The sequence below is a fragment of the Triticum dicoccoides genome, chromosome 4B, assembly GCF_002162155.2.
Source record: "Triticum dicoccoides isolate Atlit2015 ecotype Zavitan chromosome 4B, WEW_v2.0, whole genome shotgun sequence".
NCBI lineage: Eukaryota > Viridiplantae > Streptophyta > Magnoliopsida > Poales > Poaceae > Triticum > Triticum dicoccoides.
The window spans coordinates 464,344,586-464,370,581 of NC_041387.1; the positions used below are offsets into that span (position 1 = coordinate 464,344,586).

At 45.0% G+C, this 25,996-nt stretch overlaps 3 protein-coding genes across 6 annotated transcripts; all 3 read left to right on the top strand.

The window, feature by feature from the left end:
* The first annotated feature begins 4,217 nt into the window (after positions 1–4,217).
* On the top strand, positions 4,218–14,223 carry LOC119290897 (chromosome transmission fidelity protein 18 homolog). Of its 4 annotated transcripts, none has more exons than XM_037569569.1 (25): positions 4,218–4,493; positions 4,581–4,895; positions 4,997–5,058; positions 5,343–5,480; positions 5,573–5,836; positions 5,939–6,025; positions 6,483–6,584; positions 6,658–6,723; positions 6,972–7,082; positions 7,159–7,220; positions 7,310–7,354; positions 7,443–7,516; positions 8,261–8,328; positions 8,422–8,490; positions 8,700–8,797; positions 8,878–8,959; positions 9,146–9,224; positions 9,299–9,386; positions 9,455–9,608; positions 9,988–10,179; positions 10,258–10,317; positions 12,034–12,287; positions 12,376–12,481; positions 13,136–13,226; positions 13,708–14,223. In XM_037569569.1, exons 1-24 carry the CDS (start codon positions 4,304–4,306, stop codon positions 13,187–13,189), a joined length of 2,820 nt encoding a protein of 939 aa, XP_037425466.1. In that variant the 5' UTR covers positions 4,218–4,303; the 3' UTR covers positions 13,190–13,226; positions 13,708–14,223. The 4 variants fall into 4 exon arrangements, with proteins under 4 accessions (XP_037425466.1, XP_037425468.1, XP_037425467.1 ...); XM_037569571.1 differs by having other exon boundaries at positions 13,136–13,193; XM_037569570.1 differs by having other exon boundaries at positions 13,809–14,220.
* Positions 14,224–16,298: 2,075 nt separating this feature from the next.
* Positions 16,299–18,012, top strand: LOC119290899 (protein ENDOPLASMIC RETICULUM-ARRESTED PEN3-like). The gene has a single exon (XM_037569572.1). It carries the CDS (start codon positions 16,355–16,357, stop codon positions 17,801–17,803), a length of 1,449 nt encoding a protein of 482 aa, XP_037425469.1. The 5' UTR covers positions 16,299–16,354; the 3' UTR covers positions 17,804–18,012.
* Positions 18,013–21,733: 3,721 nt separating this feature from the next.
* On the top strand, positions 21,734–23,772 carry LOC119290900. Its single transcript, XM_037569573.1, has one exon. The coding sequence runs from the start codon at positions 22,073–22,075 to the stop codon at positions 23,372–23,374; it is 1,302 nt and encodes a 433-aa protein (XP_037425470.1). The 5' UTR covers positions 21,734–22,072; the 3' UTR covers positions 23,375–23,772.
* The last annotated feature ends 2,224 nt before the right edge of the window (positions 23,773–25,996 follow it).

The window sequence follows — 25,996 nt, forward strand, 5'->3', positions numbered from 1 at the left end:
TGGCTTCACTGAAAGATTCAAGTTTGACTCCACTCCTCCACGGAATGTTGTCCTACGTCGAACTCCATCCCTTGAAGACTCTGACTATTCTTCCTCCGCGGCAACTATGAATGCCAAAGTGATCGATGATGAAGACGATGCTACTTCACCGCCCCCTACTTCTGCACGCATCGACACTGCACCAAGTTCGTCTGCGCCGCCAAACAACAACGACAACCCTGCTGCTTCACCTACTCCTCATGAGGACGAGTAGATGCTCTATGTCTTCAAACCTTTTTGGTCATTACTGACAAAAGGGGGAGAAGCTTATGAGTTTGATAGTCTTCAAGCGGGTTCATATGGGCGGTTGCTTTATATTTTGCCTAGTGATTACAACTCTTGCTTTTGATACATTTCGTTCTTTGAGTTGTAACACTTAAACTCGATGGTCGTCTGCTACTTATTTGCTTTTCCATGTGCGATGATAACTTCCGCACTTAGATCATTCTACAGACGTCCATTTTTCATTATGCATGTCACTCTCTTAGTTATATCATTTCATGCATGACGAATTATCTTCATAAGTTGAAGAGGATCTCCACAAGTACAACCTGCCATGTGCATTTGCATTCCAAAAGCAAATTACTTATATGCACATCTTCAGGGGGAGCCCTTGCCACTTATGAAGACAATACCCTATCCTTTACAATTTCACATACTTCATTCCCGTTGAAAACTTCAACCAGTTTGTCATCAATCACCAAAAAGGGGGAGATTGTAAGTGCATCTAGTGCCACCCCTAGTTGGTTTTGGAGTATTGACGACAAAGTTGGTTGAGGGACTAATGTGTTTGTGAGAATTGCAGGATAACGCAGGTAGTGTCCCTCATTGATTCGGTTTACCTTCCGGAGATGACCCCTAAAAATGTATGAAGACATTGACGACAATGGTGGTATGTGAAGATATTCATATTGAAGACTATGACATGAGAAGACATTGAGTGAAGACTATGGAGCGCAAAGACTGTGTTGTTTCGCTGTTTCCTTTTTCTTCTTTGTTGACTCATAGGAACCACCGTACTGTTAAGTGGGGTCCAAGTGAACAAAGTCAGAATGACTGAAGTGATGCTCAACCCAAATCCTGTGTCTTCGAGCGAAGACAATGAGAGCAAATCTTATCCAGAGCTGGATGAGTCAGCTTTGCTTGTAGCCCAAGTAAAGTTGCCGTGTGTGTTTGAAATCTAACCGTTGGAACACGTGTTAGTTCCTTAGTGACCCAGGGTCATTTCGGACATATCAGGTCGGGTTGCCTTGTGGCTATAAATAGCCCACCCCCTACACCATAAATTGGTGGCTGCTCAGAGTTAGTTCACGACTTTTGTCATTTGAGAGTAACCCACCTCGAAGCCTTTGAGAGAGAGAAATCCTTGCGAGGACAAAGCCCAAACACCCAGAGCCAAAGAGTGTTAGGCATCACTGAAGTCTTTCTATTTGAGTGACCTGAAGACTTATTACACTTGAGGACTGTGTATCCTCCAGCCGGTTAGGTGTCGCGTTCTGAGCATCCAAGAGTCATTGTGGATCGCCGGTGAACGAAGTCTGTGAAGGTTCGGAAGTCTACCTTGAAGACTTACCAGAGTGATTGGGTGAGGACTGTGTGTCCTTAGCTCAAGGGGAATAAGGTGAAGACGCGGTCTTCTGAGTTGAATCTCAGCCTCCCTAACCAGACGTAGAGTTGTCACAGCAACTGGAACTGGTCCAACAAATCCTGTGTCTTCAACAAGTGACTGGTTATATCCTCTCCCTCCCTTTACTTTGAGTTTGTCTTCGTGAAGGCATTGCCTATTTGTCGTACCTGTTTGACTTCATTGCTTGACTACTATCGTTGGTTGGCTTCATACTATCTTCCATCCTGATCCTTACTACCAAGCTGCTATTAGTCTTTGTACTTTCACATTATTTCATACTTGATTATGGTTTGCTTGTTGTAGTTTATCTTCCGCTGCATATCAATTAGGTCATTTCTATTGTTTGTCTTTGAAACTTCCATGTTTTGAAGACTTTGATAAAAATCGCCTATTCACCCCCCTCTAGTCGATAACTAGCACTTTCAAGCATTGATGAACTGAAGGAGCGTCAACATAGATAGACGGATCAGAATCATCTACCCCATTATGTACATCAACCTGATTTTGCAGTCCACCGCTCCAATACATATGTTTGCATATCTGTTTTAACTACGACACTCTATGAAGCAAGCTTAGAACTGACAGAAATTGTCATTGCAACCAGAATGAATCTGAGGGAAGGAACCTGAGGTCCGGCGGTGAGTGGATGACGCGACCGTGTGTGTGGAGCGTGGATGCGGTGGCCCGGAGGCGGACGTGCGCCTGGAGCATGGAAGCGGCGGTCCGGCGGAGCGTGGAGAGGCACAGGTCGCGGCGGTCCGACCGTGCTTGGGTGCAGCGGTCCGGACGTGCGCCTCGAGCATGGCCATGGTGGTCCAGCGGTGCGTGGAGAGGCACATGTCGTGGCGGTGCTTGGGCGCGGTGGTCCGGCGGCGCGTGGAGAAGCACATGCCGAGGTGGTCTGGCGGCGCTTGGGCGAGGCGGTCCAGCGACGCGTGGAGATCGAGGCACAAGTCGAGTGGTCCGACGACGCATGGAGATCGAGGCGGTGGGTGGCGGCGAGGCATGGGACGTGGTCGAGAGAGGGCAACGATTTTTGTTTCTGGTCGTGCGTGAAAGAGGAGAGACAAAGGGTGTGTTTGGTTCAGGAACGAAGTAGAATGAAATGGAATGGAACGGTTCCATTCCACCGGAGCGGGTTGGTTCTGTTTGTATGTTGGTTGGAATAATTATGTGGAACGGAATGGCTACATTCCAGTGTTTGGTTAGGGTAATGGAACGGAATGAATTTGGTTAGAAATGATGATATTATCTCTCGGAATTGCCTCATTTAAATAGAACAATATTTTTTATCAATACATTATTTGAATTGTCAGTGAAAATTCAATTGTATTATAGTTTGGACTATTTATAAATTTAGTCACTATACATAAGAAATAATTGCCATTACCATCCACCCTTCGTGGCTCGGACTCTTGCATGTACGAACAGTTCAGATTTCAGACTCGCTCATGCACCAACAATTCAGAGTTCATACTCGACATTACAACACACACATTTGCTAATTGCAGTTTACAATCAGTAGCAAAAAAATTCCTCCTTTTTCATTAGCAAAAGAAGATGAAGCTCTCGAACGGCACGGCGTACATCATCAGATCAGTCAGCATACACACCGCGGCGAACACCCCCATGGCGCAGAGGTCTGCAACGGCTTCCTTGCCAGCTCGCTCTCGGCCAAATGGGCCGCCGCCATGCCTCTCTTCCACCGCCTCCGCTCGCCCACTGTTAGTCTGCTGCCGCGCTGCTGGTGCACGCCATTAGAGAGGGAGAGTCGAAGTTGGAGAGGAGAGAGGTGGGAGCGGCCGGCGGCGTCGCAGATCGAGCGGGAGAGACAAGGGGGTGGCCGTCGGCATCGCAGATCGAGGGAGGAGGGATGAGGGGGGTGGCCGGCGACGCCGCAGATCGAGTGGGGAGAGACGAGGGGGTGGCGACACTGAGATTGGGGGTGAGCGAGAGTTAGGGGAAGGTGTGAGACTGAGGCGTTCCGCGTCGTCCGGCCAATTCGAAGGAACGACCTGGTTCGGCATATCGACCGAATATGCCGTTCCAGGAACGAGTGGGTTCCGGTTCCTCGGGTCAACCATACACGAGAATGATACTTCGGGACGGAACCGACCCATGCCATTCAGTCACAGAAACCAAACACACCCTAAGGTAATGGCACGGTGGTAATACCGTAATGGCATGGTCGGTAACTAAAGTATAAAAGACGTTTAGTATGTTGGAGGAATGTAGACCATCAGATCGTAGGATTTGACGAATAGAATGAATTGGTTCTTCGCTCTTTCGTGCTTTTATAGGGTAGTAGATATATATGACTACATACAGCCCAACAGCCTAAAGAACATGCCCAGCATGCTAAACGTGACGGGCCGGCCCATTTACTAACTGTGTCCTGCCTGGGCCGAGGAGCGAGGCACACGGGCCGAAACGACACGGCCCGTCTAGTAAACGTGCCTGTGAGGGCCGTGTCGGGCCGGCCAGTTTGGCCAGCTTGGTGTCACCACAAAACCCCCGCTCGCCGGAAAAAGGCGGCAACGCCCTAGCCCACTCTCATTTCCCCGCCATTTCCCGCTATCGAAGCCATTCGCTTTTCGCCGCCGCTTGGAACTCCGCTGCGCTGCGTCGGCGACGGAGATGGCGGCCGACATGGAGATGCCAGATCCGGAGGAGCTCGAGTGGATGGAGAGCAACGGCCTCCTCCCGGAAGAAGAGGAGTACGCCTACTTCGACGACCCCGCTGAGGGCTTCCTCCCGGCCGCCGGCGACGCGTGCAAACCGCCCGCCCCCCCGCAGGAGACCGCCACCCCCCCCGCAAAGCCCGCAGGTACGCATCACTCTCCATCTCTATAGACTACGAATCTAGGCCTCGATTGTCTCGACTGCTGATTGAATCGACTAAATCTGTACGAAGATGAGGTGTCGGACGCCAATCTGAAGCGGCCTCCCCCTCCGCCTCCGCCGGAGCAGGAGGAGGACAGGAGCAAGAGGAGGAATGTCGATCGGGTGGATTCGGTGGACGAAGACTGGCTGCGGTACTCGCCCCCTCCCGCCGCCGAAGCCGTCGCCGAGAAGATTGTGTCGCGGTTCGCGTCGGAGATCCAGGGGGACTCTATGCCCGTCACAGCGCCCAACGGAGAAAGAGTTTATGCCAAGCTTGCGACGGAGAAATTGGTTAGCGAAGTAATTGAGGGAACTGGGCGAAGGACTTCAATTTCCAACCACGATGGTTAGTTACTAAGTAGTGTACTTCGATTCCACGCTCTTAATCATTTCTCCCTAGAATGAAGATTCGTCTTGTTTTACTTACTGTTTTTTTCTCTTCTGCAGGGCTTCTCCCAGAATCATTTCATTCGTTGACTATGCAAGCGGAACAAGAGGCTCTAGCAAAGGTACACATGTGAGATATATGTGCAGATCATTAGCATGTAAATAGATACACAACCGGATTGTTTTCCTGCATCATTATAGTCTGGTCAAGTGAGCAGTGGCTATGATAAGCAAGCAGTGAACTAAATGGTAGTTGGGCAACATAGGAATAGGTGCCCACTAGTCACTATGGTATTTATTTTAATTTAATGGTTTCTTAGGAAGATACATTAATCCCAGTGCAGTGTTGATTGCTGCAGCAAGTTAATACATATCTTAGTAATCCATCTCTGTAATGTGTATGAAGGCCTTGATGGAAAGCACAGAGGCACAGTATGTCGAGGGTTGTCCGTTGACTCCAATAGTCACAGAACAACTTTGGGTGGAGAAATATGCACCACACTCTTTTACAGAGCTGTTAAGTGATGAGCACACAAACAGGGAGGTAAATAGCCATCCCATTTCCTTAAGAAATGTGTTTATCAGTGTAGAGCTGATCTGTAAGAATCTTTGCTTTGCTTGATGTTCCTCATCCAGGTACTTCTATGGTTAAAACAATGGGACTCCTGTGTGTTTGGGTCCCATATCCGGGGTACAAGTGATGATACTTTATCCGCCTTACATAGACATTCTTGTACCATTCAAAAGAACTCAAGTAGCAGAAGTTTCTTTTCCAAGAGCAGGGGAGCCTATGTCATGGGTCAAGATAGCATGCCCCAAAATACACCTGGTAGCAACTCAGAAGATTTGAAAAGCACCTTTCACAAAAAGCCTTCCGTTGATAACGCACCAGAACAGAAGGTGGGTTAGTACTAGTGTTCTGTGTCTTATGAAGATGACCGCAAGCTGTGCTAAGCATTCGCTGGTTAGTTGCTGCATTTGAATAACCTCCTGATGTTGCAGGTGTTGCTACTATGTGGTCCAGCTGGCCTTGGGAAGACAACACTTGCTCACGTGGCAGCTAAACATTGTGGTTACCATGTTGTGGAGGTCTGAATAGGAACAATATTACTTGTTTATTGCGTGGTAGCTTCTATGTGATTTGATTTGATGAGCAATATTTAGGCACTTCCTATAGGAGCATACATCTTTTAGTGGCTATATGATTAGTGGATCTGATATATCTGTTGCATCCTTCTGAATTGTCTTCAGTTTTGTTACGCATCATCTAGTCACAACTGGATACCGCTGGATAGGTTTTTTATATTCTATACACTGTAAAACTGCAAGTATTAGTCTATTACGCCCCTTTGAAGCCCATGGTGACATGTTGTTTAGCAAGATTTCCTCCAAATTCCTTCTAATGTCGCCTCTTGTTAGTTATGGTTGGTGGCTACTTTTGCTATCGGTCTATGGGCTGGCACTCATTTTTTTTTGCGGGGGGCACTCAGCTGCTTATGAATACAGATTCTGGGCATTGCTTATGTTAAGTATTACATACATGCAGATAAATGCCAGTGATGATCGTTCTGCTTCATCCATTGAACCAAAAATTCTTGATGTAGTTCAGATGAACTCTATCATGTCAGATTCCAAACCTAAGTGTCTGGTGAGTTAACTTATGCTACCAGACTGTTAAATCACTTTCCCCACATTCTGTTAAGGTCTGCTAGCATGTGTAGGTAATTGATGAAATTGATGGAGCGCTTGGTGATGGAAAAGGGGCAGTGGAGGTTATTCTAAAGATGGTAAGTTGGCTATTTTCTTTTAATAATAGTGCGTTCGCCTGGTCATGAGCTTGAGATCTGTTAGCTATGATACCATATTGAATCGTCTGCTCAATATATTTCAACAGTTTTCTTATATTCTTACTTTTGTTAATTGAATAATATTTTGCATTGCTGTGTAGTTGAGAGCCGAGATAGGCTATTCTCCGCAACATAGTGCATATGAACGTATTTCTGTGATAATGGATGATTAACTCTTTTCGGTGCAGATCAATGCTGATAAGAACAACAATTCTGACAGAAGCAATGGAGCTGAAGAAACTCAAGTCCAAAAGGCTTCCTCAAGGAAAAGTCATAGAACAGCAAAACTACTGAGGCCTGTAAGCAATGATGCTGTGCTGCCACCTTCATTTTAATGCCTTCACATTGTATTCATTCATATGATATTATTTGTAGGTAATTTGTATATGCAATGACCTGTATGCTCCAGCCTTGAGAAAACTACGCCAAGTAGCCAAGTAATGTTTCCTTCCTCGTATTTTTTTATAGTTCCGTGCAGTCCTAAAATTGTTTAAACTTTCTTATAAGGATTGGTTTAATTTTACAGGGTTCATATTTTTGTGCAGCCAACGATTAGTCGTGTGGTGAACAGGTAATGTAAAGGCACTTACCGAATAACATTCAACACATTCTATTTTAGTATGGTACATTTTGCTCATAAATAAGTTTTGCTTGTTTAGGCTCAAGTACATATGCAAGAAGGAAGGATTCAAGACAAGTTCAATTGCTCTTTCTGCATTAGCGGATTATACTGGTACAGTTTCTTTTGCTCCACGCAAGCCATAACTATGCTTAATATTGGTGCATAATGCTATTCCCATTTTGTAACAATAGCAGAACCAAGATACTCTAGTCTATCAATGGACATGCAATATCTCCTTGAGTGATAATACTTGTACTTCTGGAATTCTAGTCTTCTTCTTATGTTTAAACGAACCAATAATTGTTTACTCCTACAGATATTTATTTAGCTAAATTGACTAGATTTTTGACCAACCGAGCACCTACATGTCTCATTAACTACTTTAGTTGTGTAACAAAACTCAGCATCTGCTGAAACATATTATACAACTGCCATAGTAGCTTTGTTTACTTTCATCCTCCTAGCTTGTCTGTTCAAATTAATTGGATAACTATATCCTATATTTGTGAAATTAACTTGATATATATATATCTATATTTGTGATGCGTTTAACTAAAATATCTTTATATGCTGGCATACTTTGGGGAACCTGTTTTTATGCTTTTCAGCACTCAGGATCTTCACCGTAGTTTATTCGAATTCACTCTTTGCAAAGCGTTGTCTTAATTTAACTTTTAGTCTTGGACCTGAAACCTATTATTTTGCCATATGTAGTGCTACTTTTGCTTGTATTATGCACTTATTTATACAGAGATGGATGAAGGAGAATTGCTAGTACATGCATAAATTTGTTTTATACATGAGATGACTGGTTGGCCTCATAGACTGTACTAAGTGAGCAAAGCCTCCATGCAGAATGTGACATCCGATCATGCCTGAACACTCTTCAATTTCTGAACAAGAAAAGAGAGGCACTAAACATTGTAAGTAAGCTAATTGAGATGGCCACCTGCTGGCTGATGCTACTATTTAACTGATATAGAGTTCAATTCTCATTGCTCTGTGTCATTGAGCAGTCAGGGTTTGATTCACAAGTCATTGGAAGGAAGGACATGTCCAAAAGCATCCTTGATGTTTGGAAACAGGTCTGATGTTTTCTTACTGCAATTATTTTATTTTCTGCGGATGCCTTCATTGTTCAAGCAATGAATGTATAATCCCAAACTTTCAATATTGGTACTGAAATTGTGTGCCAAGCATAAGTTCAGAAGGCAACCCATATCATGCATTGCTGTAAAAAATAACAATACATTTGCTCATTGTACCATTTAATGATAACAAGTTTGCTTCTCAGGTTCTTCAAAAGAAAAAACTCAAGCGGGCGGAAATGGCAGATTGTAATGTGAGCGGAGACAAGGACATTGGCTCTCTGTTCTCACTCATATCTAACCGGTAAAATTTGTTTTGTACATTGCACACTTCTTCTATATGGGCTTGGTTCACTTTCTTATCATGTCATGTTCTATTTGCAGTGGTGATTATGATGTTACTATGGATGGGATTCATGAGAACTTCTTAAAACTCTCTTACCATGACCCAATGCTGCACAAGACGGTATAAACTCTTACTAATCACAAATTCGTATTTATCATGCACCCACAGTTCAAATTAAAGTAGAGCCAAGGGCCAGAGCCTGGTGTGTGGACCTTGTACACTCACCACTGCACCTCCTTGGGAGAGTTCATCAATTTCTTGCTCTGTAAATATATTGTACATACTGTAGACCAAACCACCTTGCAGGTGAAATGCCTTGATGTACTTGGAGTTTCTGATTATTTGACGCAATATGTTTACCGAACTCAGCATATGTCACTCCAAGGTAGTATCTGGCTGTTTATTACCTATTTTTAATAAATGTTGGACTAACTTAAAGAGTTTACCATTTTATTTCAGCATATCAACCTCCTATTGCCATCACTATAAGCCGTATCGTTGCTCAAGTTGAGAAGCCAAATATTGAGTGGCCGAAAGCCCTGCAAAGGTTTTTAGTTTTTAACACATTTATAGCTAATAGCTATCCATCAGCGGGTTAATGTGGATATGTTTTAGGTGCCGAACAATGCTTTTGGAAAAGAAGGACACATTGAAGACCTGGCAAAACCGAATGCCACCGCTCATTTCAAGGCACCTGTCAGTGGAATCTTTTGTTGGAGACATTGCTTCCCCCTTTTTACATATTCTTTCGCCGTTGAATCTGAGACCTGTAAGTTCTCAATCACCTTAGTGTTGTGTTCCAATGCTCGTTTTCGAACTTCCCTATTGGCATTGGCATGCAGTAATTTATCTGCTCAGATGCACCTTGGTTTCTAAGAAAAAATAGCTATCTGCACCATGCCCCTACCCCAGAACATTCTATAGTCTAGTGATGCACCCACAATAAGATGGAATTAATGCATCTGCCAGTCTACCTACAACAATTTAGCAACCAAGTAAGGAGTCTAAGTTCCTGATAGGACCCTATGCTAATCCAAGTTCACTAGTTTTGAACACGGGGATCTTACATCGTATTGCAAATTTTTATATTTATTTTCTTTGTATATTTCCATCCCTGTTAGATTTCTAACTATACATGGCATGATCAGGTGGCACTGAATTTGATGTCAGAGAGGGAAAAAAATGAACTTGTGCAGCTAGTTGATACTATGGTTGCTTACTCGGTTACATACAAAAACACAAAGTTTGAACCTCAAGAAAGGGCAAATGGATCTATTGTGCCTATGGATATTCCTTCACTTTCTTTTGATCCTCCAATCAATGATATCATAAGCTTTAAGGTTCTTCCCAACTTTTTTATTCTTTTTTTTCACAGTTCTCTCTTTTCTCACTGTACCTGACAAAGATGTTGATGTCAGGATTATCAATCCGAGCACATTGGTCTCTCTTTGGCCATGAAACAGGTCTTGGTGCACGAGGTGAGCAGTAGTTCCAACTTCTATGTTTGAAACCCTTAAGTTCTATATTTCTTGCTTAGTGCTTGCCACCTTAACAATTCCTTCACTGACTGCAACTTCTTTGATATGAGAAACCAAATATTGACCTTTTTATTTCTATGAAATCTTTTCCAGCTCATCATTCGTTTCCATATTTTCCTGGAAAACTATCTTGAACCTGTATGCATGAACTGACCAGAGCATATTTTGATTACATTATTTGAAAAACTGGCTGTGACCATACGACTTCGGGTTAGGAAGTTATCTGCAGAGAAATGTGTATTCCTCCGTTTTTATTTACTACGCGTATTAGGTTTGGTCAAAGTCAAGCTTTATAAATTTTGACAAAGTTTATAGACAAAAATATTAACATATACAATAACAAATCAATACCAGTAGATTTATTGTTGAATGTACTTCCACTTCATATAGATTTGTTATGGTAAATATTTATATTCTTTTCTGTAAACTTGGTCAAATTTTAGTAAGTTTGACTTCAGTCAACTCTAATATGCGAGTAAATAAAAACGGAGGGAGTATTGAGGACTTCCAAATGCCAGCAGGTTTTTTGTTTGTATCTAGATCCATTACTTGCTTTCTTTTGGGGGGCTGAGCTTCTAGTATAAATTATCTAGTTTAGGAAAAACTCCATTTTGAACCCTGAACAATTGTGCTTGGTTTTACCTGAACCTTAAACTCTCGAACAGTTTGTATTAAGTCCTGAACTTTCTAAAGTAATTAATATGATCCCTAGACTGGTTTTGAAAAGTGCTTTTGTATTTCAGGGCTTTCAGAAAATATGAAAAAAAATCCATGTTTGTAGGAAATGCTATGAAATGATAACCCTGCGAAATTCATAAGTATGACAGTTTGTATCCTGTGCAAAATTGATAAGAGTTTATTTATCTTTTGTTTTCATTTCTAATGCAACACATGTGATCAAATTTGATGGTTTTTTCTGGTTCTTACTTAATAGCGCACACCACACCTGTGAATTGTTTTAGGTTTTTGAGAACCTTGGAAGATAAAGCCACTTTCCAAACCTCAACCCGGTTATTTCTAGTAGCTTCACAAAGTTTCTGAAATAATTGGAAATTGATGTGCATGCAGAAATCTATTTAAAACAAAATAGTGCCTTACATACAAAATCTATTTATCTCAACATTTTTGCACATTACAGGTAGTCATATTTTATGATGAAAATTTGCAGGCTATAAATTCCTGGCATTCCGTACATCTTTTTGTTTTTTCACATTATCTGCAATCCCCAAAATGCAAAGCCACTAACGAAAACTGGCTAAGATTCAAGTTGAATGGTTTTACAATGTATAGGGTTTAATTTGAACAGTTTTGCCTATCACTTAGGAGTGCAGCGTTGTAAATTTGGGGTGTGGTTCTTCTTAGGGCTTGTACATATCTTTCTTCTATCAATGCATCGAGATGCAGGGCTTTTGTGTTTTCTTGTAAAAAGGGTTTATTGAACAGTTTGATAGTTCAGGGTTCTAATTGGACTAGACACCATATTTTAGGGTTCAAATTGTTTTACTTTTTTACTTTAGTTGGCAGTTCCATTTTTTTACAATCCAATATGTATTCTCTATAATTTCTGTTATCAGGGGCCTTTCATGTTTGGAAATGCCACACTGGGCACACAAAAGAGACTATTCTATTGTTATTGTTAACACATGTTTTCTGCAGGTAGAGAAGCAAAAAATCATCAAAGATAGTGCAGGAAAATTGTTGAACCAAATTAATGAAGGAGTTAGGAGTGAAGTTCCAACAACTACATGCCAGAAAACAGCGACTGGTACTGCATGTGATACTTCTCAGGGTAGCTCTAAGGGCAAATCATCTACACTTCCAACGCAGCTAAACTCAGCCTCTAGTTTGAGTGGTAAAGGTCTTGCACATGCAAAGAGACCCTCAAGTCGCCCAACTGATTTCTTTCAAAGGTAACACATCAGTTATCATTATTTTCAAACGTGACTGCATATTCAAGGCATTGATTATGAAGCTACCTCTTTTCCTTGACAAAAACAGCTTTAGGAAAGAAAGACCAGGGGGTGCAAAGACTCATATTGATGCTGGGCAGCAAGGAGCAACAGTTCAGAGGGATTTGCGCCCGCTTATCTTCAAATATAATGAGGTTTGTGTGTTTTCATTATGGTACCATGATTTCTGCAGTGATCTAAACTTGGATCAATGTACAATCATCCTTTTGCGCTCATTATCACAAGCAGGAAAACAGTGGCAATTTTGTAGAGTCATAAGATATCGCCTTCTTCTTAACATCAACAGTACATTAGCATAGCTGTACTGCAAGCCCTCATGCCCCTAGAACTAATTAAGCAGAAAGCTACACAAACAGTAATATTGTAAACTGGCACGTTGTCCTTTTCTTTAGAAGTATTCCCTCTGTACACAAATGTAAGACGGTTAGTTTAATTTAAACTGCAAAAAGTCCTACATTTGTGTACAGAGGGAGTACCACATTACGTTTTATGTTGGCATAAAAGCTACGTAGAACGCAATGTAGCTAAGAGTACTTGTTCCATTTTGCATATCGAATTATGGAACTAAGAACTGTTGGTATGGCTAGTCGGTCACATGGTGCTTGAGAGTGGTATGACCGCTGGAAATTCCTTGTCTACGAACTGTTCCAGTGTGATTTTGTTTTTCTGATAAATTTCTCGACAACCTTTATGCCTTCACCCTGTAGTTCTTTTGACCCAAATGACCATGGGACTCTAGATGCTTCTTGTTCTAGCATTGACATTATTATGCCTGTTGTTTTTTGCAGGGCTACACAAATGCAGTTAAAAGGCCAGTCAGAGTTCGCGACCTTCTGCTCTAGCTAGGTCCTTTCGGTTTCTTGCACATTGTTATGTAAAGTATGTAAAGTAATGTTCTGTATTCATTCTGTCATATTATTTTTGTTAAATATATTAAGCTAATAGGTGGATCTAAACTGAAACACAGTAAGTCTGTACTAGCTTGCAAAGTCTTTAAAAGAATTATTATTAAAAGAAATGAATTGCAAAACTAACACCGCAAATGTTGTATGGAAAAAATGCTGACATGAATATGCTTCAAGGGCTAGTTTGTTATTGTCTGTTTATACTGAAGTTATGAAAACAGTTACACCTAGCAGTTTGTTTGTCAGTTCAAATTGAAGTTAGAAAATATTAGTATGCTATGGACACTCTTTTCCCATTAGATTTTTAAAGAAAGAAGTTTTTGAAAGAATTTTCTATTAGTTGTGATGGAAAAGTTTCTTTGTGTCCAACTTAGACTTAGAAAAAGAAAGCTAACTGATTTAACACTAGAGTATATGGGAGGGTTTGCATAATGTGCTCCTTTGATTTGTTGTAGACTTGTTGTTTGACCTTGGGCTGGATGCCAACAAGAATATAAGATGCATATATGGTGGAACTGATGCTTGGTGTTTTGCACTCGATCTTCCTCCTCTACAGAGTCCCAACTCTCATCCATCTCTCTGGCAAATGGTAGTTGCACCGGCCGGCAGCAAGATTGTAAGAGCAGTTCACCTTAGAAAAAGTATGTACAGTTCATCAGAGAAGAAGTTATTATCACCCGCTCCTCCCAAATGGTGAGGCAGATTTTCCTCGGGGTTTCGCTTTTGCTATGAATATTCCACCCAGGGCAACCCTTCCTTGGGAACATCTCCCATTATGGGCAAACAAGGCCTTAAGGTACAATGATTAGTCACACAGTTATATGTGACCTATGGTGTCAAAGGAGCATAAGTGCCCCCAAATAATATTAAGTGGAAGCTTGACTTGCCTTGTATCTAAGGAGGTTGGGCACACCACAATTTCTCAATACTTTTTGTTGGAAAATATATGTATATACTCCCTCTGTTCCTAAATATTTGTCTTTCTAGAGATTTCAACAAGTGACTACATACGGAGCAAAATGAGTGAATCTACACTCTAAACTATGTCTATATACATCCGTATGTGGTAGTCCATTTAAAATCTCTAAAAAACAAATATTTAGGAACGGAGGGAGTATATCATATGCATGTTGTGTTGCAGGGACCACATCATTAGAAACCTTGTGTTTTCAAGAAACTCACTCAAAGTAGATCTTTTACCTCGTTTGTCTTTTTCTTTTCTTTCATGTACATATAAGAACTTGTGGTCGATGTGTTTATTGAGTGTGTTTATTGAGGTTGCTCTTCATTTTACCTCCTTCAATTGGCTATTCATTGTCCTGATATATATGGTGGGGCTTTGTACAATTGTTTAGTCTATTCTCTATTGGATGTGGCTAATGATTTGGTGAAGCCATACACTCATGTCCTTATATGCTCATGTTCGTTGGACTAGTGATTACTTCACCAACATGGAAACAACTGCCATATGTTTTGTAGATTCACTTTTTGGTGACTAACAACGCGACCAAATATATGGATTTGACATGTCTTCGTTTAGCTTTTGCACCTGGTGTCTGCACTTAACGAGCAGATTGCTGGGACTTGGCTCGTAGTGAAGCAAGTTAGCAAGGAGTATCAAACATTGGACAAGACCATGTCAGCTTATCTTGCTAAGGTGTGAAAGCTGGAGAAACTCATCAGACTTGAGGTCAAGTACATTCCAAGAAAGGACAACTTCCTTGTCAACAATCTTGCTTGCCTAAAGTCCTCGTGAGCTCTAGGGCCAATCTACGTCTTTGTAGGAAAGTTCTTGAAGGTGTTTATAACATGTGACGATGACATATACAAAGGAGTGGTGGTCACAAAGACCACCAACTTGGGACGACGCTGGGATAGATGCTCCAAAAGGAGCCGTAGAAATGCCTGTGTCATCACTTGAATACAAATGTTCGTGGATGGACACTATTTGTATGTACCATCGAGTGGTTCCATAAGAGGATGCACTGTCCTAGCAAATTTTCGGTATGCAAGATGTACCTTGGTTGATGGTGTTGTTTATCACAAAGACGCTCACGAGTGCTCATGAATGATATAAGCGGATGATTTGGTGTCAAAAATTGGCATTCCATATTCCATATTGGCTACTAATTGGTTGATTACAAAGTTGTCATACCCATCTCACATAAGTTACCAATATTTGACAATTTTTGATATTGGCAATATTTGGCAGTGCCAACATTTGGCTAGCCAAATATTGATAGCAAACCAATCATGCTCGATGTGTTTGAGTGAAAATATATCTACCCATGGAAATCCAAGGAGGGATGTGCATAGCCGACACTTATCTTAGAGGACACCCACCATGAGAATAAGGGAAGAATACATTAGCTTATCAAACCTCAAAAGAATGAACAATGATTTCATAGTTTTCTCCGAGTGCATGAAAAAATTGAAGACGCGTGGAGCTTGAACAACTTTGTGAAGGCCTCGTTGAGCATTTATGGGAGCTCTATGGTGGCTAAACTTCTTCATGTTTAAGTTTGACACATTTTGATTGCTATATTCAAATGTGAATTTCAAAGTTGTGGATTTGAAATGATGTTGAATTGTGTGTGGTTGAATGCAATTATTTTTATTATTGTGATGATAAAATAGAGATGTATGCCTATGAGTCTCCTCAGAAAAGTTACTTTCGTATCATGAGAGATTCCTTTACTAAGCATACCTTAGATGGTTATGTCCTTGTAGTGGAACCAACCTTAAGTTCTAAACTTAGCATGGATGCTCGTATTTTCTGGATTCATTTTACGTTCTTAGATGCTAATTTTTTAATGATATGATGTTTTCCGTTAATGTGAGACGTCTGTGAGAACTTCGTCAATCTTAAAATCCACTAGCTCAGTTCTTAAAGATGTTTGTAGAGATAGAAAGTAAGTATTACGCACGTGTGTATCATCTTTGTTTTTACTGTGTTTTAAAAAAAAACTTCTTATCGAGTACCAGAATGGAAAAGTCGTCTACTCGTCGGGCAGCACAACAGCCCGAGCAAGAGAGGTGGGTTTCCACGAGACAGACGAGAGTGCATCCAGAAAGAAGAGAGAGCGGTGAGCGCCAGCATCGATGGAGACCAGCGCCGCCGGCGCCGGCCGACCAGGCGGAGGAGGCAAGAGCGGTACGGCGAAGCAGCTAAACGTGGGGGGCAAACTCTTCGCCCTGGAGGCAAGCTCCCTCTCCCTCTCCCTGTCCCTCGATCCCTCCCCAACCCCAACTTTCGTGGACCGCGACCCCGCGCTCCTCTCCGCGATCCTCTCCGCCATCCGCGCGCCCTCCTCCCCGCCGGCCTTCCCCGCCCGGGTCCTCCTCGACGAGGCCCTCTTCTACGGCCTCCACGCCCAGCTCCTCGCCGCGCTCTCCCCTCCGCCCCTCCTCGGCTTCTCCGCGTCCCTCGCATCCACCCTGTCCCCCGCCTCCGAGCCCTTCCCCACCGCCCTCGCCGCGCACCACGACGGCTCCCTCTGCCTTGCCCACGGCGCCGGCCAGCTCACCTACTACTCCCCGGCGCTGGACCGTCTCACCACCTTCCGTACCCACCTCCACCGCGCCACCTCCATCAGGCTGCTGCCCTCCAGCCTCGCCGTTGTCGGGTCCAGCTCCTCCCCCGGGCTCCATGTGTACGACCTCCTCGAAGGCTGGCACGTCGCCTCCGTTGAATGGTCAGACCCGACCGACCTACGCGTCCTCAAAGCAAAGGTCATCGCCATCGCCGCCCGTCCTCCTGCTGACGCCACTGACACAAATTCACCGATCCTCGCTACATTCGAGTGCCCACACCGGGAGAACTGCATCCTGGCGATTGACCCTGTAACTCTGAAGCCCATACAGGAGATTGGCCGGCAAAGTGGGAGTGCGGCTAAGTCATCTTCGCCGGATCGACTAGTGCACCTGCAGGAGCTTGGGCTGGTGTTTGCTTCATCTGTGAGCTCGGGCGCATTTGGCTATTCTGGATACATGAGGCTGTGGGACATTCGATCTGGGAATGTGGTCTGGGAGACAAGCGAGCCAGGGGGATCCGGAAGAAGCAGCAGGTTTGGAGATCCATTTTCAGATGCAGACGTGGACGTGAAGCAGCTGATGCTCTACAAGGTGTGCTCAAAATCAGGAGATATTGGAGCTGCAGACCTGAGGCGGCTCGATAACGACCCTTGGGTGTACATGTCATCAGGACCAAAGGGGAGTGGAGGGGGTCATGGCAGTGTTCTGCATTGCTATAAGTCCCAGGTGTTTGTCAGCCGGAAGGATGGATTGGAGGTTTGGTCCAGACTGGAAGAACAACGAGATGACACATGCAACTTGCCGGAGCAACGGGGAGCAAAGGAGACACTTGACAGAAAAGGAATTAATGAAAATAGTTTCAGAAGCAGCTATGTGGATACGGAAGAGGATTCTAAGCGTGGAATGATAGAGATGATGGAAGGCGGCGGAGACCGCTTATTTGTGACCAGAGAAGACATGCCAGTTGTGGAAGTGTGGGAGAGTTCCCGCCTAGCCGGTGCTATCTCTCTGGCATAGCAGTTTCCCCCTTGTATACAGGATGACGTTCATGCTCTCTTTTTTCAGTTCAGACATAAATTCAGTTCTGAAAATATGGCTCTTCTTGTGTTCCATTCTTCCAAAATTTGATGTGGTAACATTACATTCTTGCCTCTACAGATGTATTCAATGTGAGCAAAATGTCTTAGACTGAAGTAACCTTCTCTGGCATAAACATATTTTTCTAATCCCTTAGCCTTAGCACTAAGAGTTTAGTTTTTTTACAATATCATTATCCAATAAGTCCCTAGCAGCCTAAATATAGTGCAATGTTGTCATTCAGCTCACTCTGTGATTATCCTGCCAGGGCATCATCAGTTGAGAACAACTTATATATCTTTAAACGGTAGAAGGACTTCATACTGCTGATAGCAAGATTATCTCTTCATCTCTCTCTCTTATAGAGTTCGTAGATAGTGACTTACAACATTATACATTGTGCAAAACTTATAAGTTCATAACTCAGAAACTTGATATCAGATTTCAAATATTACTGATTTGCTCTTCCAATATACTTCCTCCTATCCAAAATGTAAGTTTTTAGGACATTGACACTGCTTCGAGATGGTACTTTGTACTTTGACCATCAATATCTATGAAAATGTGTTACTTCACATAAAAAATTATAAATTGTAAAAGTATATTTTATGATAAATCTAGTACATAATATAATTTTGATGTTTTGGATACTAGTAAATCTCATTTCATAGATAAACTTGGAAATGGTGATCTGATCTGACGACCCCGACCTGATCTGATCGGACTCGAGCTGATCTTCGATCGGTAGCACGTCCATTTCACTGGTCATATTATGAAAGAAGTGATTTACTTTTCCAGTGCAAACCTACAAAACTAAGCTTGGGATGCGAATATGCGATGAAGGCTAATGGTGCAAATTGTAACCAATTATGGTCCACCTTATATATAGTCAAACGATCTATATGTAGCACATGCCCTCCTGTATCTGGTTGGTGAGAATCATGGTTATTAGTTAGGGAGATCTCTTAGTTAGGCAATCAAAATCAACAACGTTGCTGGCAAACAAATTTCCCATAGAACTCCCATTGAACTGTTATCTTTTATGTTTTCTATGTAGCCAATTGCAGCATTAGGGAGTTTTTTTCACGGCACTCTTAGAAGTTAGTTACAGAATAGGCACATTAAAGATCATTTGGAAATACAGCGATGTGGAAACTGGGGATATTCATTGGAACAAAAATGTACTACTAAGTAAACATTTGCTGTTGGTATATTTGTCACAAGCTGGTTTCAAACTCTGGGATCTTTTTCATGCCTCTGGTCTAGGATAATGTCATTTAAGAATGCACCTTCTTCAGGGCTTACCCTACCAGTACTAATTATTGTGAAAGGAAAACATCAACTAAGGATCATAATAATGTCTTCCCTTCCTTCTTAAATCAAAAACTCAGCTTCATCCAACTTAATAGTGTGAGCTGTGACCTTTGCTTTTGTTGCCAGAGTAGGCTCTTTAGTAGTGCAAATTCGACTGCTAACTCACAATCTTCTGTTTGCTCGATCATCTACATAATCTTTTGATTTCATGTTGACTTGTTGAAATTCAAGTATGGACAATAATTTATGGTTTTTGTCAGTATGCTTATTTTTGGAATGTTGTATGGTACAAATGAATTGTTGAAACTGGGGCTGGTCATTGTGTAACATCACAACTGAAGTACACTGAACCCACAAGGCAGCTTTCGTTCATATTTAATGCTGTATTTAATATTTTAAACTTGGCACCCAAACAGTACTTGCAACAGCATATGTGTACAGTAAGTACATTTCTTTTGGAACATCGGCACAGTTTAGTTGGCAGAGTGGCTGTGTCAAGAAAATTTATCATAGCGCTTAGAATGATACAAATAAATTGATAGCCGCAAGCTTGCATGCACATGGTAGCTTAGCATATGATTGTCTTGGCAAATACTGAATGGTCGTCATGTCATTTTTGGTTTTTATCCACATCAAAAGCTAGGCAGGGTATGCTAATGTTTGCTTCAGTGCTGGACCTTGTTGTTCAACTCCCAATTTTGTGTACTTGCCTGGTGCACATACCCCATTATATTACCTGGAAACTCTTCTGAGTTTCGACGAACGACCTTAGCAGTTAAAAGGAGTTTAAATGTAGTGTTCTGAATTATCAACTAAGTTTGTGTGGTCGGTGTAACATATCACCGAATCATAAATTACCTGATGGCATGCATGCATAATACTCCCTCTGTTCCTAAATACAAGTCTTTATAGAGATTCTACTATGAACCACATACGGATGTATATAGATGTATTTTAAGTGTAGATTCATTTACTTTGCTTGGTATGTAGTCCATCTAGTGGAATCTCTACAAAGACTTATATTTAGGAACCGAGGGAGTACTCCCTCCGTTCCTAAATATAAGTCTTTGTACATATTTCACTATGGACCACATACGGATGTATATAGATGCATTTTGTGTGTGGATTCACTCATTTTGCTCTATATGTGGTTCATGGTGAAATTTCTCCAAAGACTTATATTTAGGAACGGAGGGAGTATTGCATATGCATTGTCGTGGGCCCGCCTGTTGAGTGTACTTAATTCCGTCATGTACTTTGATCTTTATCATCTTGGTGGATGCTAGCTTGGAGCTGGATTTGAACAATTGTTCATTTAGTAAGTTCCTGTGAAGTGTAAGATGATAAACAAGATTCTTGGATTCTTTGGTTTGCCTGCTAACTTTTGTGTCGATTCGGTCCTGGAACCACACTCGAGTGGTCTCCTTGGACTGTTGCATGCATGTGCTGAAGTGTTCTTTCCTTTTGTTTAACACAACAAATCCCATTTAGTAGTACCAGGAATACGTTAACGGCACTACGTTACGTAGCCCCACCACCAGGACACCGTGATGGCGCCGAATCTCAAGAGCCCCGGTCTGTCTGACTGACCGTCTGTCTTTGTGCCCAGCATCATTCGTTTCTTGTGTTAGACGCAGGTTTGAGGTGTTCGCGTTGCTTTGCAACGTCTCGGATTCCATTCACTCGAGTGCACTGAACCTGGAAGCAGATGAATATGCAACCCTGGACGTGGCCTCCCATCTGTTTTGGCCGCGTTTGAGGCATCAGGAACACACACATGGAGCCGCCATTATGCCACGAGGAGCGTGGTGACTGGCAGTAACGCCCATCTTATCTCCCCGGCCTAAAATCCAGCTCGTTGTGTCGTTCGTGCAGAGCTTCGTTCGGCGATGAAGGGGACATGGAGCCGCGGCGGAGCAGAGGGATCTGCACCGCACCGCACCGCACGGCCGGGCTCTGGCGCTGCACGTTTTGCCGTTTGTTCCGGAGCGAGGCAGGAGGAACAGGGCGTATCTTGTCCCGTCCTCTGTACCCTGTCTCTGTACCGTCCGTTGCCCCGTATGCTTTCTTTGGGGTTTAGCTGCAGCACGGCAGTCGGCAGGTGCAGGACCGCCGCGCTCGTTGCTGACGACGAGCCGTTGCCGTTGGGTATTATTTTTCTAACCTCAGCTACTGTAGACGAGCAATAATACTAACAGTGGAGCGAGACGGGACGAGAGGAGACGCGATCATGCATAATGGAGATGGAGAGAGAGGAGGAGACACCGGGACAGGCGCCCAGATCAGGCCGATGATCAATGATAGCACCCCCCGAACCTACACTACACAGAAGTCCAGTGTACCGACGACCCCGATCTGATCTGATCTGATCTGATCGGACTCGAGCTGATCTTCGATCGGTAGCACGTCCGCTTCGGCCATCCTTGTCCCTGCGATTCCTGCGTCCCTATCTCCCATCTCTCCGCTGTAACGACGCATGGCCCTGGCTGCTATGCTGGGAAGAGTACAGCGGGCAAGCACCATCACTAGTACCAGCTCAGTGCAACACTGTACCGCTTTGCGTGATGCATAATTGCGCAGCTTAGCTTAGCTGCGGTGCATCTGCATCCTAGGTACTACTCCAGTAATCAACCGATTCGTGCGCGTACCCGCCCGGACACCCTGTTGCTGTCCCCGGATCGATCGCCTTTCTCCTTCCTCCCGTCCTTTGCCAACACAGCCACACACACACATGCACAGAGCTCACGTTCCCTTCTCCTCTTTTAAGCACCCGCACTTTTCCCTCCCCTTTCCACCCCTGTCCTCACCTTCCTGCCCTCCATCCTCGAGCCCGAGCCTTCTCGTTGCGTTGCGTGATCATGATCTGATCGGAGCCTTAGCTGCCGGCGATCGGAAATGGCGGGCGGTGCTAGGTGCAGAGCCCTGCTGCGCGGCTTCCTGTCGCTTTTCTTTGTCATGTTCCTCCACATTGGCCACGCCGGCTGCTGCTTCTCGCCGGGCTCTGCCTCGCAGCAGCACGAGGAAGACGACGCCGGCGCTGCCAGCAGCAGCAGCAGCAGCAAGAGGAGGAAGATATCGCCGCTCGCCTTCTCCCCGGCAGTGTCGTCCTCTACTGGTGTTGAAGAGAGGGCCGGCGCCAGGCGCAGGGCCAGGCACGTCTCGTCTCTCGCCACCAGTCTCCGGTGCTACATACACCGCATCTTCTCCTCCGCCGGGCGTAAGAATTCTGTTCCAGGCGGAGAGGAGCAGGATGAGGCCGTCACGACCACCTTGTCGTCGCCGCTTGCTCAGTCCGTGACGCAGCGTCAGGCGTCCGTGGTGCTCTCCACGCCGTCCTCGCCGTGCGCGTCGCCGTTCCTGTCCCCGATGTCGCCGCAGTCCCTCAGCGTCACTCCGCTCGTGCCGTGCTCGCCGCTGGCGACCAGGCAGCTGTCCAGGTCGTTCGCCGCCCGCGGGGACCTGTTCCCTTGCAAGGTGTGCGGTGAGGTGCTGAGCAAGCCGCAGCAGCTGGAGCTCCACCAGGCGATGAAGCACTCCCTCTCGGAGCTCACCCACCTCGACTCCAGCATGAACATCATCCGCATGATCTTCCTCGCCGGGTGGGGGCTGTCCCCGCCAGGTGCCGGCGATCCCCCGGCTGTCAGTCGCATCCTCAGGATCCACCACAACCCGCGCGCGCTCTCCCGCTTCGAGGAGTACCGGGACCTCGTCCGCTCCCGCGCCGCCCGCCGCTGCGCGGGCGCCAGCGGCGCGGTGGTGGAGGAGCGGTGCATCGCGGACGGCAACGAGCGGCTGCGGTTCCACTGCGCCACCATGCTCTGCTCCCTGGGCGCCGGCGTGTGCGGGAGCCCCTACTGCTGCACCTGCACCATCCTCCGCCACGGGTTTGCGGGGAAGCAGGCGGACGTGGACGGCATCGCCACCTACTCCTCCGGGTGGGCCGCGCACGCGTCGCTGCCCGACGAGGTGGAGCGCGAGTTCGCGTTCCTGCAGGTGCGCCGCGCCATGCTGGTATGCCGCGTCGTGGCGGGACGCGTCGTTCGCGGCGGCGACGGCGACGGCGACAAGGTGGCCTACGACTCCATGGTGCCCGTGCCGCCGGGCGGCGGCGGACGAGGGGGAGAGGACGACGCCGAGCTGCTGGTGTTCAACCCCCGGGCCGTGCTCCCGTGCTTCGTCATCATGTACGGCAGCTAGCCGTGCGTGGCATGTGCATGGAGCACTAGTGTGTATAGCCGTTTCCCGCTTTTGCTTGTCCCGTCAACTTCTTCGTTAGGTAGGTGGGTGTGTGCCAGTTAGTCGGTCACTCGATCACCGCCGGCGATCGTGAACAGGGGGCCGACCTCAGGTTTTGGCTGCATGGCATGGCATGGCAGTGGCACTGCACATTGGCTGCCCCCCGCTCTGTCGCTGGATCCGATCGACCACGTGGTACACCATGATGTCGCGTCGAGTCTGCCATTCGCCCCGCCATATACTCATACGCGATAAGTTATGTAGTGTGTGTGGTTGGCATGCTTTTGTTGCTCTTACTGTTGTCCTCGGTCATGCGTCAAGTGTCAACTGAACTACTAGTGGTAGTACTCCCTCCGTTTTTATTTAGTTCGCATATTAGCTTTGGTCAAAGTCAAACTTTACAAACTTTTATCAAGTTTATAAACAAAAATATTATGATATACAATAACAAATCAACAACATTAGATTTATTATTGGATGTACTTTCACCTCGAATAGATTTATTATGATAAATGTCTATATTGTTTTCTATAGACTTGGTCAAACTTTACGAAGTTTGACTTCAGTCAACTCTAATATGCGGAGTAAATAAAAACGGAGGGAGTACATGTTTTTTCCTTTGTCATCTCTTCTCGTTCTTGTTTTTCTTTTCGAGAGTACGCCAAAAGCGTATCGTATTTTTATAGAAGAGAGAAATGTTAATTACAAGAGACCATGCAAGACGACGAGGCGTCAAGACGGGACCTCCGACTCCACACAAAAGGAAAAAGCCCACTCTCTCACAAATCTAGCTAAACCCTCAACACCTACTCCCGCCGACTTCCAAAGTTTAATCTCTTCGAGAATTAGATGCACTAAGCTTGTGTCTGACCTGAGTTGGTCGTACCTACTAAACACTCTTGCGTTTCTTTGCTTCCATAGGTGCCACACGGTAGCAATGACGAAAGAGTAGAAACAACTTTTGACCTTTCCTCGAAAGGATGCACGTGTCCTCTCCCACCATGCCATGAAAGTGTCGTCGTGGTTTGGGATTTGTATGTTGGCTTGTAGGATCTCGAAGCATCCATTCCAGACTTCTCTCATATCTCCTAGCGATCGATTGACGTGCTGTGGATAATTTGGGTTAGTGAATTCCTTCAGTCACGAAAGCAAAGCTGCGATGTTGCTCGCCAAGGCATGTAAGTAGTATTGGTTAATAACTAACAAAGTTGCCCCCAGGCCATCCTAGGTGTGGCGGTTCCGTGATTGGCGGTGAGGCAATTTGTAGGACGATCTCGAGGGCGACTCCCTCTATGGTTTTCTCCTTCCTCCGTGATTGTTCTCACCTCGACTCGGGCCCCTATCCATGCCTCTCTCGCTCGCTGCTGACAGCGCCCTCCATCGTGGAGCTGCTCTGCTAGGTTGACGGTCACCATTTTCCCTGGAATCCCAACCACCATAAGCCTCTTGCGTGTGGCTAGGGCACACAACCATAAATCACAAATCCTAGTTCCTTTTGCTTGATTGGTTATTGACGGGGCCCTGTATCGGGGGTGGCTCGTGTAAGGGAGTCCGGCCTCAGTATCTACAAGGGGCCTGCTTGGCCCAGAACAAGGAAGAAGCCCTAGGAGGCGCTGGTGACCTTCGTGCCCGCCTAGAGGGCGGCGGCGTCCTAGATCACATTCACCGTGTAGACCCTGGACATCTACTGCCTATATAAAGAGAGGTCTGGGAACCTCATTCCCATCAATCATCAGATAGGCAAACTCTCGGTAGCAATCTCATACACCATTGTAAGCCCTCACACGAGGTATCCGTCCATCATGAATAACAAAAACCAGCAGGACGTAGGGTATTACTCTCCGGAGGCCCAAACCTGGATAAACCCCTTGTGCGATCTCCGATCCAGGACTTCCAGCTGCGCTCGGACCCCTACCGAGGGATCTAACGGCATTGTGCACCGGCAGTTGGCATGCCAGGCACGGGCGGCGCCGGCTAGAGACTGATCTTGGATCAGATCTTTTCTGCTTCCGGCGGCCTTCCACCGGGGGAGAGCTGATACGCCTCCGTCATATCTATAATTTTTTATTGTTTCATACCAATATTCTACAACTTTCATATACTTTTGGAAACATTTTATATTATTTTTTAGGACTAACATATTGATCCAGTGCCCAGTGCCAGTTCCTGTTTGTTGCATATTTTTTGTTTCGCAGAATATCCATACCAAACGAAGTCCAAACGCATAAAAATTTACGGAGGTTTATTTTGGAATATTTGTGATTTTTGAGAAAAAGAATCAACACGAGGCAATGCCCGAGGGGCCACAAACTTGAGGGGCGCGCCCCTACCCTGGGCGCGCCTAGAGGGCTTGTGGGTCCCCTTTAAGGCAGTTGGTGCCCTTATTTCGCCGCAAGAAAGATAATATCCGGATAAAAATCGTGTTAAAATTTCAGCCAATCAAAGTTACGGATCTTCGGGAATTTAAGAAATGGTGAAAGGCCAGAAAACAGGAACACGGAAAAGAGAGAGAGATCCAATCTAGGAGGGGCTCCCACCCCTCCGCTGCCATGGAGGCCATGGAACAGAGGGGAAACCCTCCTC